General features: G+C 36.7%; 2 protein-coding genes across 19 annotated transcripts in view; both read right to left on the reverse strand.

The window, feature by feature from the left end:
* Window positions 1-968, reverse strand: part of eef1a2 (eukaryotic translation elongation factor 1 alpha 2) — a 49,607-nt gene extending 48,639 nt beyond the window's left edge. For 6 of the 14 annotated variants that reach the window (XM_087305504.1, XM_087305495.1, XM_087305502.1 and 3 more), the window contains exon 1: window positions 572-842. The gene's annotated coding sequence lies outside the window, so the exon portion shown is untranslated. Of the gene's footprint in view, window positions 1-571 lie in introns of all 14 variants that reach the window. The other 8 variants (XM_087305496.1, XM_087305491.1, XM_087305497.1 and 5 more) reach the window with 3 other exon arrangements.
* On the reverse strand, window positions 209-16,817 carry mrgbp (MRG/MORF4L binding protein). 5 transcript variants are annotated; one of them, XM_087305396.1, is made up of 6 exons: window positions 16,660-16,817; window positions 16,019-16,140; window positions 12,198-12,279; window positions 12,044-12,118; window positions 11,791-11,827; window positions 209-1,035 (listed from the first exon to the last, which is right to left on the reverse strand). In XM_087305396.1, the coding sequence occupies exons 1-6, from the start codon at window positions 16,793-16,795 to the stop codon at window positions 837-839; spliced, it is 651 nt and encodes a 216-aa protein (XP_087161522.1). In that variant the 5' UTR covers window positions 16,796-16,817; the 3' UTR covers window positions 209-836.
* Between the last annotated feature and the right edge of the window lie 1,992 nt (window positions 16,818-18,809).

Here is an 18,809-nt window from a genome sequence, read left to right on the forward strand (position 1 = left end):
ATAGCCCCCCTCCTCAAATAAAAACAAAAAAAAAAACTGCGGATTTGTGCAAGTCACAAATCAGACGAAAATACGGAAATCCATAAACGGAAGAATCACATCCCTGTGTATTGTAGCCGTGGCCGGAATAAATTTTACGCCATAGAAGAATGAATGTAGCAGAAACCACATACATATATATACATAATAAAATCAAATCAGTCCAGCATTGTTCTCAAAGATTGTTTAATCAGGGTTTAACTCCTGATGTATTCAGTACACAACTGGTCCAATCATTCAAACAATCATTAACCCAGAAACAGTGAAAAAAAAATCTTCATCGTTTCCTAAACGTTTGCTTAATGACCGTCTAATAGTTACAGTTAATAACAAACAACAAGCTCAGCTTATTTGCAGTGTAAGTCCTAATAAAATCACACAACAAACTAGTTGATCTTCTGGTCCTTTTCAAGAATGCTGGCTCGGATACAAATAAAATCGAGCTACCACTTAAAATCCCCAGTTTTCACTTAAAAACAAAAAAAGGTTGCAGTGTTGTCTCAAACTCAGTGTAGGAAAGCATATTACTTACTTTTCCCAGAAGTGTAGTCTGATCCTACACAACCAGCAAAGACTTTCCTTCCACTATATTTCTGCAGTCTCTGTCTGTGAACAGCTCAGAATGCTCCAAGCACAAGACCGTCTCTTTGTGAACCTCAGACTGCAGAAAACACGCGCACACACACATTTCACCTTCGTGCCGGCTCTAGTGTGCCCAATATCAGCTACACCTTTCTCTGTCAGTCTTTTTTTTCTTCCCTGTCTGATGTCCTGTGTCCTTGTGCAGCCGGCTAAGGTTACGTCCTGCGGCGTTTGGCTCCTCCGGGACTGGAGGGGTTGCTGGAGTTCATCACCTTCTCCACGGCTCGGCTCCTCTTCCTTTTTTCCCCAGTCGATTCCTTCATCCCGCTGCCCGACTCACCTGAGGCCCCCTTCTCGGCCCGCTCTTTCTCTCGGCCGCTGCTCGATCTCTCCGACGTCTTCACGGAGGAATTGCTGCCTGACAAAGGGAGAAGGAGAAAGAAAACAAAGAACACAAGCAATTAATAACATGATTTTAAAAACATGCATAAAAAAATTCTCAAAGTGACAATTCCATCATTTACTTAACACTATTTCCAAACATGTTTCTGTTGAACACCAAAAAATATATTTTGAAGAATGTTAAAAAACCAATTCCACTGACATTCATAGTAGGAAAACTAAATTAGGGTATATACAGAACTTCTTGAGTTGAATTTAATACCTTTTGCAACCTTTTTTAATACCTTCAAAAAAAAATTACTACCAGCACAACTTGCAACTGTAGTGGCGTAAATGTAATATATTTTCTAAATTGAATTTTGCAGATAACATACCTTGATTGCTCCCTCTGCTTTACCTAAATGTGTCAGTGGGCCTTTATCCATAATTTATAATCACTGTCTTATACGTCAATAGCAGCTCTTCTAAGAACAGTTCGGTAGGGTTACGGTTGTTTCTTCACTGAGCAGCAAATGTACAAAAATGTAGTAGCACCCACCAAAAAGGAGCACCACTGCAAATTGTATATTATTGGGTTTATTGCACTTGAAAACAACATCAATAAGGACTGACAAAAGCCAGAAACAACTATCTAACTAATTCTGTGATGACTTAATATTTATGCAATAACTCCAAAACAAAGGTCTAATAATTATAAAATATTAATGATGAAGATAATTACAATAATACTAACAATCAATTGCATTTCTCTTATTATGCTGCCTTGAATGTGCTTGAATGTAAATTATCTGCTATAAAAAGTCTGACTATTACATTATGAGAAATAAATTTATGGTTTGCATCAAACAAAAATGATGCATTGCAGTAAGAAATATTTATTTTGTGCTGCTGTTTTTATATGCATGTCAATATAATATATAATATTTCTGCTACAAAACAAACTAAATATTAAAAAAATCATTCAATTCAAGGCTGAAAGCAGTCATCAGATATTAAATAGAAAAATAATATACATCTCAAGAAAGAATGGACAAAAGGAAGTCTCACTTTTATCACTCTTTAAAAGTTTTGTTTGGGTTTGTGTCATTATAAATGCTGTCTCGTTATGCGCTCATTTACAGTTTTCTGTGTTTGTGGAAAAACAGCAGGCGAGTCAGGAAACCGGGTTTACGAGGATTCTCGCCGCAACACCGCTCTTTGTTATGAGCCACATCAGTTTAAACTCAGTAAAAGCGAGCTTCTTTGGCGATGATGTGTCTTGTTAGATTATACATTTTTAGCAGACATTTGCGCTAAACAAGCAGTGAATAACGCATCAAGATTCAGGCAATTTCTTTGAAAACACTCGATTGATCTCGGCTGGCGGATTAACATTCACAACATAATCGCTGTCATCGGTACTTTTCACACTTCCCCCGTTTGCATTTCCCACATTCTCCACATAAGCTCCCTGTCATCTGGCAGCGGAAAGCAGTGATTGACAGCTGATATAGCACCAATTTAATCGTGTTCTTGCAGGCGTGGCTATAAGCCTCGCGGCGGTTGCCAACTAGAGGCCTAGGCCAGTCTTTAAATCTTGCGTCCTCCAACCTGAGGTCCGAAAACTTGCATTTCTCAATGTTTTAACTTAATTAATGAATCAGAGGCGAGCTCGCCTATATGGTTGGCAGCAAGCCAGCCGGTTACCCTGCGGTTTGTTTCAGTGCGTGCGCAAACTCCACCTCACGTGACCGCGCTCAGGTCCTACTCTCAACTTATAAATAAATCCATGCAAAATTTAGAATAAAGGCCTTCACTTGACACAAATTGAAAATGTATCTAAAAAAACTATGCTTTACTTTAAAATGGCCTTAACTTTGGCTAATTTTATTTAATACCTTTTACAACCCCGCAGACACCCTGTAAATGCTACGAAAGTCAATGTTCAATGCTTTCCAACATTTTAACATATTTTCTTTGATGTTCAAAACAAAAAACAAAACACTACTAAATGTTTGTAACCACTTGAGGGTGAATATTTTTTTAATTATTTTTGGGCTTAACCATCTCTTTTAAATGTTTATTTTAAAACATCTGACCACAATGTTAAGTTCTACATCACAAGCAGATACAGGCAGATTAACTCTATGGTAAACAGAGAAGAAAAAAAAGTGGAAAACATAAGCATTAATTACTTTTTTTTTTAAAGGGGAGATGAAGCACTCAGTCAAGTGTACATTATTATGTACACTTTAATTGAAATATAATAAACAAATTCGATTAATGTAACCATTTAGCTGAAAACTGCATGTTTTACTATAGCATTTAAACCTAGGGTGCCACCATCTTGGAATATCGCCATGTCTGACTTCACGGGGTTGGTTCTGTTCCCTCAGCTGAACAGATACAGCCGAAGTAAAGCACTGAACACCGAGACTGTAAAGCCTAATTTAACCCAATGCGTGAAATTGTGGACGTAGAGCTGGTGCAAATACAAGCATCAGATGTGTGTCTAATATAAAAATATGTTCATTCTATTCTTCTTTTTTCCCTTTTTAATTATAGAGTGTTTGATGCGCTTTGGTTCACACTCCGTATTATGCTGCCTGACTGGGTTTCAAACATGGATTCAACAAGGTCCGGTGCTGACTTAATGGGAGTGGGTACTTTGACTTTTCACTACTACAGCCCCTCACCCCTTTTCGTATTCAAACCAAACTAAGATTGGCTCGGTTTTTTACACGGCAGGTTTTTTGTCCTTCATACATTTTGAGAGATCGAGTTGATCAACTTGAAAAAGTAATGTCTTGACATAATCCACACAGATGTGATTTAGTAAAGTGTGAAGTGTTGCGTTTCAAATGTTGCAGTAGTCTGAATAAAAACCCCTCGTCAGGCAGCGCTGGAGCAGCGTGAGAGAGTGGACCAAGTCACATCAAACCAAAGGTATTAAAAAAGAAAAATACACAACTTAAGACAACTTAAATGCTTGTATTTGCACCATCTCTGCAATGCACGTCCACAACTTCATGCATTGGGTTCAATCAGGCTGTCCAGTGTCTGTGTTCAGTCCGGTACTACTATGTATCCCCCCAACTTTGTCCAGTTTCACACATGCTCCCACTTCACCAAGCCAAAATGCGCAAACATGCGGTACATGTGAAAACATCATTAACATATTACTTGCTGCGTTTAAAGTGCTTAACTTATTTAGTGTGATGGCTGAGCCTGTTTCTGTGAGGAAAACGCGGTTGGATTCTTGACAGGATTAACCGTAAATCATCTTCCACTGTCAATAAGTGTGAGCCATAGCATACTTGCTTTTGATGTATAATGCTGCTTCGCAAATCAAGTTCGCAGAGCCCCGATGGTGTGGTTGAATTGAACATTGAGTACGTTTACATGGACACCAACACTTTAATAGGAATTGCTAAAATTAAGACAATACTTTGACTAAAGAGTCACCACATAAACAGCGATTTTTGCTAACCTTAATCTCACTAAACTCATACTGAACTAAACAGAAATGGAATTAAGACTTGGAATGTGCATATATTAGTGACATTTTTAAAGTAGACACCGCAATCAAACTATTACCGTCATTTAGGACTTTTCTGATAAGTTCTGCACAAGCGACTGTCAGTAATAGCCAATGCACACACATCGCAAAATGCGGAGGTTTTTTCTTTTCATTTGACTTTAGTTATTAAATTCCATAACCCTCTTTCACCGGTCCTTACTCATATGCGTGTAATACCCTGGTTTGTAAAGGGGGCATGAATGAAATGTTCATGAGCAAAAGTGAACTGTCGAACAACAGTTAAAGTCACCCAATATTATGGTTGGGTATCGTTTGGGTTTTTTCGATACCGGTGCTAAATTAAAATTAAAACATCAATTCATATTTTATACATTTGAATTGCATTAATATATTTGTTTTTATCATTTGTTTTGTTAGCATAAATGCAAGATTTGCATTATGCTATTAACATTACATTAGCTTACTACTAACCTGTAAAAAGGCTGTCATCAAAATCACCTTTTTTTCTGGGTTTGGGGCTTGTGACTTTTACATGGACATTGTTGATCTAATGATTTGCCTTAATCTGAATAAGACAATAATATGATTCAGGTGTTTACATGAGTTGCTTTTTGAATGTTACATTCATGATTCCCAATTACGTTACAGCACATAGATCACTAACATCACTGTGTCACCTGCATAATGTTTACTCTGCAGTTTGTGTCGGTGGCCCCTTTAAGATAATCAAACATCACGGTTTATGTAGTAGACTCATGATCAGAGTATTGTCTTAATCATATTAAAATCAGAGTATTGGTGTCCATGTAAACAAACTCAAATAATGTGTCAGATGATGTCACAAGCTGTCAAAGACAGTCCTTTAAGTTGATTCCATGAGCCCTTACATTTCATGAGTTTGACATGTTTCTCTCTTACACGCAACTTTTGTAAAACATCTACTGCATGTTGGTGTGTCAGAATCCTTGCTTTTAAAATATAACCATACTGTAGAATGCTTAGTTTAAGCAAATTAGATAAATGCGATCATGCGTGTTAATGAAGTGAGTCGCTCGCAGCATGCGCCGTACTGCACGCTTTGCCTTTTATAAGCTACAATAACAAACGCTTGACATTGCAGATAATCGTATCCCTAAAAGCTGTTTAGAATTAAACATTTAGAGATAGTGTGACACATCGCTTACTTACGTGTGCCTTTAACGCACTCTTTTGTGCTTCTTAAGGGCGTCAGCGGATGGGCCGTTCAGAGCCGCGGCACGGCATGCACATGACCACACCAGACCACACCAGACGTGCATTCGCATATTATTTAAAATGAAACTATTCAGATGGCACTCTGTGGCATGGCAGAAATATGAACAGTCATGAGTTGTGCCTGGGCATCGCGGACAGCCGCTGACTTGCGAATTTATGGCGCTGTCGCCGAGCGGCGCTTCTGGAGCGCGACCTGCTTTACGTTCTTCTTGCAGCACTGAAATTAGGCACTGAAATTGATATGCTGATTTGATCCGGTGCATACCAGTTCCAAAGGTACCGGTGCCATAATAACACCGGGTTTCGGTACCCAACTTACCCAAAATTACAGGAAACTCTTACATGAAAGCACTTCACATAAACACCTTAATTATATTATTGTCTATTAAGGCAAATAACTAGATTACAGGTGTCCATGTAAGCATAGTCAGTAGTGTCTCCAAAGTTAGTGTAAGTTCCAGAAGGGCATCCTGCTGATTTGATTCAGAAGGGCACTTTGTTGTCAGACGATTCACCGGTTTTACTTTCATTCACAGTCATTCATTTAAAAATTAAAATAAAATAAATAAATAAAAAATAAAAAAACATAAATAAATCACCCGGTCCATTTTATTTGTATATGTATTACTCGAACGCATTAACTCAACAGGTGCCTGATAGTTAGATGTGGAGCTAACATTAATTACACAACAAACTAGTTGATCTTCTGGTTCATTTCAAGAATGCTGGCTCGGATACAAATAAAATAGATCTACCACTTAAAATCCCCAGTTTTCAATTTAAAAACAAAAAAGGTTGCAGAATCAGATTTATTCTAGTGAAAGCATAAAAACCGTCATCATAATTTACCCTAGGTCTAAATGCTTCCGAAAAACATGCAGGTTTTTTTTTCTAAATAGTTACATTAATCGAGTTTGTTTAATCTATTTTCATTCAACTGAAAACCAAATGTACAAAATAATGTAAACTTGACTGAGTGCCTCATTTCCCCTTTAACCCTTTTATGCACTACATGGGTCTAAAGTGACCCGTCTAAGTTTATTTTTTATATTTATTTTATAGCTTGTGCATCAAAGGGTAATAACCTTCCTGCATAAATCAGCAGCAACCTTGATCAAACACAGGTGTATTTAATTATCAAGTGCAGCTTTAGACACTTCAAAGTTGGTTTAGTTGTGTTTGATAAAGTTTGGGGCTAAACTCTGCAGAGGGTTGAGCACCCCTGGTCTACAAATTATTTAGATAGTTTCCTTCATGCTGAATTCAGACTGCATGATTTTAGCCCTGATTTTGACTCGCTGACAGGTTTTGAGAAATTGCAGATGAATGCCTGAAATCACAGGCAAATCGGTGAACTATCAAAGATGCGATCTGAGAGAATCACATGAATCGCATTTTATGAGTCGTCGACACCCATTAAATATTAGTGGGTGGCGGTTTTGGGTGTGGCTTAGTGAAGGGTCAATTGTCTCATACAATTTTCATTTCAGTTTTAGTCATAAATAATTGTAGGCTTGACATTTATAAATAGGGTTTACAGTAAAATTCAACTACAATTTGTTTAACTTATTGTTTTTTCTTTACCTTTTCTTTTCTACAATTAAATTGAATATGACTTTAAAGCTTGTAAACACTAATTTATATAGCATATTTTACATTAAATCTGATTAAAAATGAAAAGGGCGCTTTCACACCTGCCTCAGTTAGATCGGTTGAATCGCACTAGAGCTTGTTTTGCTGTTTGGTGCCGTTACTTTGTGCAGTGGACCTAATGTGGACCAAACACTAAAGTGGTTTATTTGTGGTGAGAACACGATCTGAACTCAAATTACTCATTGCATTTTTGTGCTACACCAGCTATTGTGTTTAGCTGTGCTATACGTTAAAAGATGAGGGTAAGTATTTGTTTTAAGAACAGCTGGTACCTTGCAGACAAACTTCTAAAGTAACTTGTGATGCAGTTTCGCCATTTGCAGTGCATTAAAACACTCTTTTCAAGCTGCATCCATGCTTCATTCACAAAATTTATAGTTTGTATGAAGTGATGCACACAAATTACATACTGTACTTTTGGGATTATTTGTGCGTTAATTCTAACCAATCGAAAAGCAGTTTAGAAAAAGCGCTCGATGACTAATCTAGCCAACAAGTACAACTGTCACATGACTGCATTTTGGTTTGTTTCAACTGGTTAGGACCAGAACAGTGTGGTGTGAAAAGAAACCAAAACCACAGAAAATAAGATTTATTTATAGCCCTTTGTCCAAAACAAATTAACTAAACCAATAAAAGGCAGAAATAAAAAAAAAAAACTCTTCAATACAAACATCACTTCAAGTCTACCTCAGAATTTTTTCAAAAAATGCTTTATGATCGGCATGGATCACTGCAAGCAGAGGGAGGAGTGGGAGTGGCCACCAGAGCAGGGGAAAAGAGGGGCACTTGTACGAATATAGGCGGTGTCTGAATAGTGACAAACTCAACTGATAAAAGACAAAGTCCGCCATTCTCCATTTCTCGTACAGCTCTCCCAACAATATTGCTTGCTTCAAACCAACAGCGTGGCTGTATCTGTCGTGACAGCACCGCAGGGAAAAATATGCAATAAACCCCATGGATAATGGAAACAAACACATACAACCTGTGCCATGCGCAGATGCGGACCCAGTCATTCATTGGGTCTCACAGATTGGCACGTCTGCCTTGCCTTCGAGCACATGCTCTCATGAATAATTTAGAAGCAGAGTCTTCACATAGGATAAGAAAACTCTGCAATAAATAATAATGAGAAACCGAAGCGTCATCACTTCACTAGCAGATTCGCGATACGTCACCGATTTTAATTCTGCCTCTAAAATTATTTTAAACCAGGAGATGAAATTTGTTCAATTTTTTAAAAAGTACTCCAGGGTGTCTTAAATCTTTGGTAATGTAATATTGATGCAATGCAACACAATCAGTCCTACTTTTCAGGAAAATGCAGGTCCACGCAAACATTAAAGACAGTGTTCACCCAAAGGAAAATATACTCAAGAATGTTGGGGAAAAATTTGTTTGCAGCAACTTTGGATGTCAATGGCTGTTTTTTTTTCCTGCACTTTTCAGAATATCTTGTTTTGTGTTTAAAAGAAGAAAAAAACAGTTTAAAGCACAGGTGTAAAGCTTAGTTCCTAGAGGGCCGCAACTCTGCACAGTTTAGTTCCAACCCAAATTAAACACATCTGAACAAACTAATTGAGACCTTCTGGGTTGTTTGATATATTACAATTGTAACAGCATAAACAGCAACACTTGCACAATCAATACCCAGCTGATTCAGTCGTTTCATAGCGAGATAAAAAAAAAAAAAGAGCACCGCGCTTCTTTTTTCCTTGTCAATATAAAAGGCAGTGAGGTGCGCCTCACATTTTTGAAACGGAAAATCACGTTTGCTGTGATCGGCCCCTTAAAGGGTCACGAAACACCAAAACACATTTTTTGATATTGTATATGTGTCCTACACTGCTAAAAACACTATAAGGACACCTATATTTCACTAAAAAGTGTAAATTGGTTGTTTTTGCGTTATTTCAAGCAAATTCGTACTTCCGGTTTGAAACTAATTTTTGAAGCTGCGTCACGGTCATGACATAATAGCGTTGTATTCCAGCGTGCAGATTGGACATCTGTGCCAGAGTGTGTCTTATTACGTCTTACAGTGTGCTGCATTAATGCATGAGTAAGGCTTGGATCAAACCAATCAGCGAGCTCTATTGTGCAACTTCATTAATATTCATTACTGTCATAGTGTTTAGACGAAAGAGACGCCACGTTGTGTTGGCAAAACAAGCGTGAAGTGTTGCTTTTATAGTTTGCTGCCGTTAAGTTTTGTTTTCATTTTCTCTCTGTGAGAGCTCAGCTGGAGTCACGTGTGGATTAACAGTGTACACGACGCTCGACAACAATAACTTGCATGTCTAAGGAGGATTATTGTTTACCTGAGAGTTGTTCTCATCTGCAAACGCTGGGATCCGGATTCGCTTTAGTCTCCTCTTAATAAAGACGCGGCTCTAGTTGCTGGTGATTGTCCTGTCTTTACAGATTTGGTAAGTGAGCGACCAGTGCTCTTTGTTTATTCAGTTTGTTCGTATCGAACCAAGTTAAGTATTGCACAGAGTGTAAACATGTTAGCACTACAACCAAACTTTAACCTCGTGTAGGATTTTCACTGCATTTAGTGACCGGAATAACACACGCGGCTTTCTGACGCTACCTGCCGAGTGCATTTAAGTTTCCGGGAAATGCGGAGGTTTTTTTTCTCTCATTCGCCGTGCGGTATCAAACATTGCATGAAAAATACATGCTTAGAGCAGTTCCTTGAATCAAATATTTTGTTTGTCGCAAGGGACATGAATGAATTCCCTGAATGAAAGAGCCAAACTGCAGTTAAAGTCCACCATTTATTAATTTGGCAAATAATTTGACTACAGATGTCCATGCAAACACAGTCACTTTGTCCCCTGTGTGTGTGGGTGGGTGTGTGTGTGTGTGTTTTGACTCTGAAAGTCACCCCACCCAAACAGACACTCCTCCGACACTCCCCCCTAAACAAAGCTGGACACGGCCACTTTTCTGACTTTTTCCAAAGTAGAGGTGTGAAAACACCCTGCTGAAACGAGGGGGCTTCATGGCCCTTTAATGTGCAACTGCAACACATTATTTGTTACTCGCGGGACAATAACGTATGACGACACGTGCCTACAGACATATTTGCCAAAGAAGCTAAATGGAAGAAGAATATTGCTGTTTGATACCGACGAATTGATGTCAATCCAGCGCTGATGCTGATAGCCTCCTGGATTTGCATCATAACAAAACAAATTGGCTTTAGCTTTCATTTTACAGCTTATAAAGCATGTATGCAAATCAATGCAATATCATATTTAAACAACAAAACGGTTTACAAAAAGTCAACATATGTGCGCGTTGACATTGTCTTTTCATCATGCAGCGCACGCACTTGAACCGCGAGTGAAAAGGGAAAATATAGACTATATAAAATACATAATCTTTAAAATAATGAATTCTATTTAAAATGTAAAAAGGTTTTGTGATATAAAAATGGCGGGGCATTATATAAATGCGTATTTTTTGTGGAGCGAGCAATTTGAGAAAGACTGCTATTTTTATTTGTTGGAAGACAAAAACATATGATTGGAAAAAAAAGCCTATGCCTGTTTTTAAAAAGGATTCAGTCAATGTTTTCATTTTGTAATCTAAATTAATAAATTAAGTAAAAAATTATTTAGGGCATGCCTATTTATTTTATACATTTTATTCAGTTTATTTTGTTTTTCTATGGTGTTGGAAACACTGCAGGTGCGTGAAGATGCTCTGTTGTTATGTTTTGTTATTAATATGCTACCATGTTAAAATAAATTAGTATTTTAAAATGCAATATTTAATGTGTCAGACACAAAATAGACATGTAATTTTTTTTCTATTTAATAACAATGTAATATTTATCTGACCAGTTAACCGTTAATATCCTATTAATGTGCGGTGGTTGTCGGTTAGCAAAATTAACTGAAATGAGCACCACTAATTTGATGCCTAAAATTATGTCAACAAAATGAATAATCACGTTCTACTCTAAAGTTTCAAACTAAAGGTCAAAGCCATGTGTGCTATTTCCCTCAACCTTGCTACATTTTTGAAAAACTGTTGAACCATTTTGAAACACCATTATCATATAAAGCTGTTGCTTAACAAACCCGTCAAAACATGCCAACATGCTTCCCACCACACATACAGAGAATAACAGACTAGGGTGCACATAAAAAAAAGACAAAAGAGAAAGAGAAAGGAGGACAGCGAGAGAAAGACGGAGAGAAAGACGCACATGGTCAGAGGTCTCTGAAGGCTGTCTACAGAGGCCTCTGGTAATGAGCTGGCCTGTACTGAGCTCAAGCTGGAGTTTTGGAACAGAGCAAAACGTTTTCTTCTGTCCATACCTCGCAAAATCCTGGCCAGCCATACTGGGACCCAGACCTTTGAAAATGAGACAGAAATGACCAGTGTGAGCTTCACTGAGCTTCACGCCAACGAGAGAACGATCCAGAAAAAAAAAGTAGTAGTAGTGATGCAATGACGCAGATTTTAATAGACGGTTTACTTAAAAAAAAAAAAAGAGAGAGAGAGAGAAAGGGGGCAAGCAAAAAGAAAAGGGTGACTAGATGAGAGAATAAAGAGAGTGAAGGAGAGAACCTTCTTCATGGGTTGCAGGAGGGTCGCTCTCTTCTTTGAACTCCTCTTTCACGTCATCTTCAGATCCCACTTTACCTACAACAAGATTTGAATGATCACTAAAAACAAATATGTCAGCTGGGAGTTAAAACACTGAAAACTAAGAGGAGCCCACCTTCCTTGACGTCCTGTATGATCTCTTCTGGAAGCACAAAGCTCTTTTCAGAGTTTGGAAATGGAAGTATTTCTGATTCATGCTGTGGCAACAAAATTAAATTTGCTGATTAAATTTGAGTGTTGGATAAAATAATTGCAGCAAACAAATAAAAAAGTAGACAATTGACCCTTCGCTAAGCCACACCCAACAACCGCCACCCACCAATCGTGGCTTAGCAACTGTAGCTACTTGCAGGGGCTCTGTCAAGCTTTCGAGCGAGTATATATGGATTGTGCAAATCTGATACCCGGTATCCTTAAAAGTTTGGACGGGATGGTGGAAATTTTTCCCTTTTCAAAACCTAAAACCCAAGGGGAGAAATGCCAGCGTAGATCAAGCTGTGTGAGGGACGCTAAAGGAGCGGAGCTAAGTCGCTTTTGTTTTGATACTCCTGACACATTCAGTCATAGATGGACGGCAAAAACTCACACACCTTTAACCCTACACAGATCTAAACTGTACTAAAATACAAAGCAGGTTATGTTTCACAGCTGTCTTATTCCTTTTTTTTTTTTTTGCTCAATATTTTGAGTAATGCTCCGTTTAAGCCTTCGCTATAATGTTAGTAACTTAATCATACTAATAGTGAATAGGTCATAATGACACGAGTTATTGATCCGGAAAATACTAATCTGCAAAATCTGTTTACTGAACTTCATATTTCCATCTTATTTCAAGCTAAATCAACAAAACAAACAGAGATATTATCACAAACTGAGCACTTGCAATCAATATACTTTACCAGCAATTATTCTACCATTTGGAACAAATCCATCAGTTTCCCCTTTCTGGTTGTTCTTTCTATGAATGAACTATGTAAAAGCACTGTCGTGCGTGTTTCCTCGCCAGTTAGTAACGCTATATTTCATTGCACAACAATTAATCTATCAGGGTTTTTGGCTAAAAAATAGAGAAATCACGGTTTTTAGTTGTTATTATTAGATTATTTTAAAATTTCACCTCTCCTGAGGCGGCTAGGCTAAGCTACCTTCAATTTTGATTGAATTATTCTCTAATTGGTTGCCTATTATGCCGTGAATATAACCCTGTATTGCATACGGCAGTCCTTTTTTGTCTGGCTCTCTCGGATATCTCACTTGTTCGCCAAAAATGACATTAAATCCCTGGCAATGTTTGACACTGGCGCACACACATTGAAAAAGCTGTGCCAGGCACGAAAGCTTGACAGGCGTAGCAACAGTAACTAAGGAGGGCGGGGCTTAGTGAAGGGTCCATTGACATGGATTGTGTGATAGGGATGGGAGGATAACCAGTTTCAAAGTTTACCACGGTTCAGAAAAAATAAATAAATAAATCAAGGTTTTAGAACCACAAAAATGTTCTGTTATACCATTCCTAAGGTGTATGTAAGATTTTAATCTTAATGTGTTTTTTATGTTTGTAAAGAAATCTTTGTTTTTGAAACTAATAAACACAAAATATTACAAATGTTGCAAATAAAGTAAAATATAGTGTTCAATGGGGAAAAAGGTTGTCATTTTTTTACCCAGACATTTAAAAAGAAATTATTTTAGAGCAGTAATCACAATACCGTGAAATTTTTATCCAAGGTTATCATGCCGTCAGAAACTTATACCAACCCATGCCTATTGTGTGATATCTGAGACTCCTGTTAAACTTGTGCATGTTAACCCTAAAAAGATATTTATTTTGTGATATTTTCAGCTGACGGCGACACAGTGGCGCAGTAGGTAGTGCTGTCGTCTCACAGCAAGAAGGTCACTGGTTCGAGCCTCGGCTGGGTCAGTTGGCATTTCTGTGTGGAGTTTGCATGTTCTCCCTGCGTTCACGTGGGTTTCCTTTGGGTGCTCCGGTTTCCCCCACAGTCCTAATACATGCGGTACAGGTGAATTGAGTAAGCTAAAATTGTCTGTAGTGTGTCATTGTGAAATAGTGTGTGTGGATGTTTCCCAGAGATGGGTTGCGGCTGAAAAAACATGCTGGATAAGTTGGTAGTTCATTTGATATATATATATATATATATATATATATATATATATATATATATATATATATATATATAATATATATATCAAAATACATGCTTGTGTGTTTTCCAAATTATATACAGTTGGCAAAATAAGTATTGAACACATCAACTTTTTCTCAGAGAACATATTTCTAAAGGTGCCATTGACTTGATGCGATTTCGGCTTCTAGCGATCATGAAAAACCATTATTCGAGATAAACGATTATTCCATTATTTACCGCCCCCTTTCCAGTTGTAAACATTTGTTGCTCTTAAAAGCGCGAACTAAACCACATGCTCCTGTGTGTGATTGCGGCGCGCACACACAGTCACATGCAATCGGTCAGCATTCGCACACTGTGACGAGCAGAGTGCACACACATCTAAAGTCATTAACGCAAGTGTTTTATGTTCAAATAGGTGGCAAAACGCTGTGTTTAGTGATTATTCCTATTAATCCTCCTTTGTGTAATAAACAAATGAGATGAGGATCAAAAGACATGTGAAAGCGAAACCATTTAAGTGACAGCGTGCAATTTCTACTGCCGTCTGTTTCGATCAGTATTAATCAAATCAGACTGAAGGACCTTTGTAGCTAAAGTGTTTTTCTTACAGTGAAGATGCTTAAAGCACAGTTTGTTTCATATATTTATTCTATTGTATTTATTTTTCTTTCCTTTGCAGGGAGGAAAATAACTATATATACAGTTGAAGTCAGAATTATTAGTTCTCCTGAATATTACCCTTTTCCTCCCCAATTTCTTTTTAATGGAAAGAAGATTTTTTTCAACACATTTCTAAACATAATAGTTTAAATAACTCATTTCTAATACCTGATTTATTTTATCTTTGCTATGATGACAGCACATAATATTTGACAAGATATTTTTCAAAATACAAACATTCAAATTCAAAGTGCCATTCAAAGGCTTAATTAGAGTCATTGTAAAGTCACTGTATAACAGTAGTTTCTTCTGCAGACAATCAAAAATATATATTCTCTAAAGGGGCTAATGATATTGAGCTTAAAATAGGTTTCAAAATATTTAAACCTGCTTTTATTCTAACCAAAATAAAACAAATAAGCCTTTCTCCAGACGAAAAAAAATTATAAGAAATGTTGTTAAAATTCCTTGCTTTGTTAAACATCATTTAGGAAATATTTATAAAAAAATAAATTCTATGGAGCGCTAATAATTTTGACTTCAACAGTAATCGTTTTGAATCATCGTGATTACAATTATGACCAAAATAATTGTGATTATGATTTTTTATCAATAGACAACTGTATTTCTTGTAATAACTAATATTAAAAAACCTAGCAAATGTAGCTAAACATACTGCTGAAAACTAATGTTAAGATATTAATCAATATAACGAGATCTTACTGTAAAGCATTACCTATTATTATGCAGATAGTATAGTTTTATAGCACTTGATAGCAAAAAAATAGGTAAATCTGGTTTTATATTCGCACATATAATGTTTACCACAACACTTTAAATATTCGGTCTAAAATCACATGTAAATTTGACTTAAAAATAACATTAGCACTATTTATTTGACTGTGAACAATGTTAATAATAATATTTGATAGTCATTGGCTCCAAATATGATTTCTTTATTTAGAGTTTACTGAAAATGTATTCTTAAGGGTATGTGTAAATATGAAACCAACTTTACCTCAATCAAAAAAAAAAAAGACTATTGGAAAGTGAGACCAAATCTTAATGTACATTGCATGAAATGAATCAATTGCACTAAATAAAACGGAAGCATTGGTCTTACCAGAGCCTGCATGTCATACATAGTACTCAGGTGATCCCAGATGACTTTAGATGACACCTGTCTGCCGATATTTTGACTGAACTTATCACGAATACAGATCATGTGGAAATGACGATTCACCCCTACAAATGAGAAACAGATCCACACTCCTTACAGCACAGAAAACCCCTTTGTGTTTTTGCAAAGTTAGCCTAGCCGTGATGCTAGCCGGCTAGTTAGCAGACGTGCTAATGTTTGCTAACATCACAAACAAACCGCTATACCCCAGCCATAATCACATTAATAATATATTAATAAAGTGTAAAAAATGTAAAAGTTCACAATAAATCTCAAATCTGTAATGTAAGTTACATGTTATGTTAAGCTATGTTAAGTTAGTTACTTTGTCATTTAGCAATTGGTACTCAATTAAGCTCACTAAAGCATAAATAAAATCGCTTTAGTTACATTAATTATAACGTAATTCAGTATTGTAAAGTATGATATGTATCATTTAATTGAAAGTATTACTATTTTTAGATCAGTAAAAAGCAAACGGAGCAAATGTTTCTGTTTATGATGCTGTATTGTTTCACGTGTGGAGTCATACATGGAGATAATGGCCTATTAATTCACATCATTCAAGCATGAATTCATCTTACCTACGGGTTTGTGACCGAGCATGGCGTGAAAAAGACACACTTCGACTTCCTGACTCCATACAATCGATTCTTCGGCTGTACAGACGCCAGTTTCTGCGGGTTTTTCGTCTGATGGCACAGTCTCCGCTTCCCCCATGTTTCTGCAGTCTCGCACACACACTGGTGCTAACGTTAACCCAGTTCATCACAGGAACCAGCATCACCAAACGAGAACGAACACACAAACACACGCACGCGCACACACACACACTTTGTGCAGTCTCGTATTGACCTATTTGCTAAATTAATAAACGACAACAATAAATATAATACATTTGAATACATAAATAAAACTATCATTATTATGATAATGATTTTAGCTTCCCTACAGTCTTTTGTTTAAAAAGGTTTGACATTTGTATGTTATTATTTATTATTTTATTTATTTTTATAATGTTTATATATTTTTTATTTATTAAATTAATAAAACAAATTGTTTGTTATTTAAAGCTATATTTGTTCGATAATAATATCAAGGTTTGCTCATCTAGTTTTGTTTTATTTATTTTGTATGTCTCTTTTGCTTCCAGTTAATCTTCTGTTATCGTTAAAGGTGCTGTGTAAGTTTTGACTCCTAAAACATAAAAATACCACATGTTTGCAGATATAACATGCTAAATGAATTCTTGTTTATCTGAAAAACAATGCTGAAGTCGATATTCTACTTTAAAAATATGTTTTCCGTGCCAGTGTTGTATCGAAATCTTATATAAAGCTTTATATATGCACACGTGATACCCTCTATACATATGCGCACATGATACACTCTATACATATACATACATGATATACTCCATACATGTGCACACACTATACAGTACATACTCTACACTAAAATTATACACTCCATAGATATACACACATGATCCACAGATGAATAAGCCATGTCAGGGTCTGGGATAGAACCCAGGTCTTTGGCATTAGAGGTGAGGCACGTAACCACTGAGCTACTGGGAGCGGATAAGCCATAAATATGCACACATGATACACTCCATATATATGCACACATAATACACATGCACACATGATACAGTCTATACATTTAAACACAGGATACACTGCATATAAATGCGCACATGATACACTCTATGCATATACAAACATCAGTGACTACATACACTCCATACATAAGCACACATGATACACTATACATATGCATACATGATACACTCAGATGATACACTCAATACATACACACACTCCATACATATGCACAGTTGATACATTCTATACATATACACACATGATACACTCCAAACATATGCACACCATACAATTACACATGATACACTCCATATATATGCACACATAATACACATGCACACATGATACAGTCTATACATATAAACACAGGATACACTGCATATAAATGCACACATGATACACTCTATACATAAACAAACATCAGTGACTACATACACTCCATACATAAGCACACATGATACACTATACATATGCATACATGATACACTCAGATGATACACTCAATACATACACACACTCCATACATATGCACACTTGACACATTCTATACATATACACACATGATACACTCTATACATATGCACACCATACAATTACACATGATACACTTCATACATATGCACACATGATACATACCGTACCCTCCATGCATAAGCACACATGATATACAGATGATACACTCCTTTCAGAGACTGGGATCTCCGGGACCGTGTCTCTGGCGTGAGGAGTGAGGCATGTAATGTATAGAGTGTACACAAAAAAAACTCTATACATATGCACACATGATACAGTCCATATAAAAGCACACGTGACACACTCCATATATATGCACACAATACACTCTATAGATATACACACATGATACACTCCATATATATACACATGACACACTCTATACATATACACAGATGATACACTTCTGCCAGGATCTGTGATAGAACCCGGGTCTCTGGCGTGAGAGGGAAGGTATGTAACCACTTTGTGTTGACTACTGGGAGTTGATAAACCCAAACGTGATAAATGCAAACATGATACACTCCACACATATGCACACATGATACACTCTATACATATACACACTATACATATGCACACGTTACACTATAAATATAAACACTCCATACATA

Source organism: Danio rerio, chromosome 23 (assembly GCF_052040795.2).
Source record: "Danio rerio strain M-AB ecotype USA chromosome 23, GRCz13ab, whole genome shotgun sequence".
Lineage (NCBI taxonomy): Eukaryota > Metazoa > Chordata > Actinopteri > Cypriniformes > Danionidae > Danio > Danio rerio.

What these genes read in the sequence shown, in the direction of transcription:
- mrgbp (XM_087305396.1), bottom strand. Translation starts at nt 16,795, where the DNA reads ATGGGGGAAGCGGAGACTGTGCCATCAGACGAAAAACCCGCAGAAACT. An exon ending in GCTCGGTCACAAACCCGTAG is followed by an intron (nt 16,141 to 16,659) that starts GTAAGATGAATT and finishes TCTCATTTGTAG; the next exon opens with GGGTGAATCGTCATTTCCAC. An exon ending in GCTGGCCAGGATTTTGCGAG is followed by an intron (nt 1,036 to 11,790) that starts GTATGGACAGAA and finishes TTTGTCAGGCAG; the next exon opens with CAATTCCTCCGTGAAGACGT.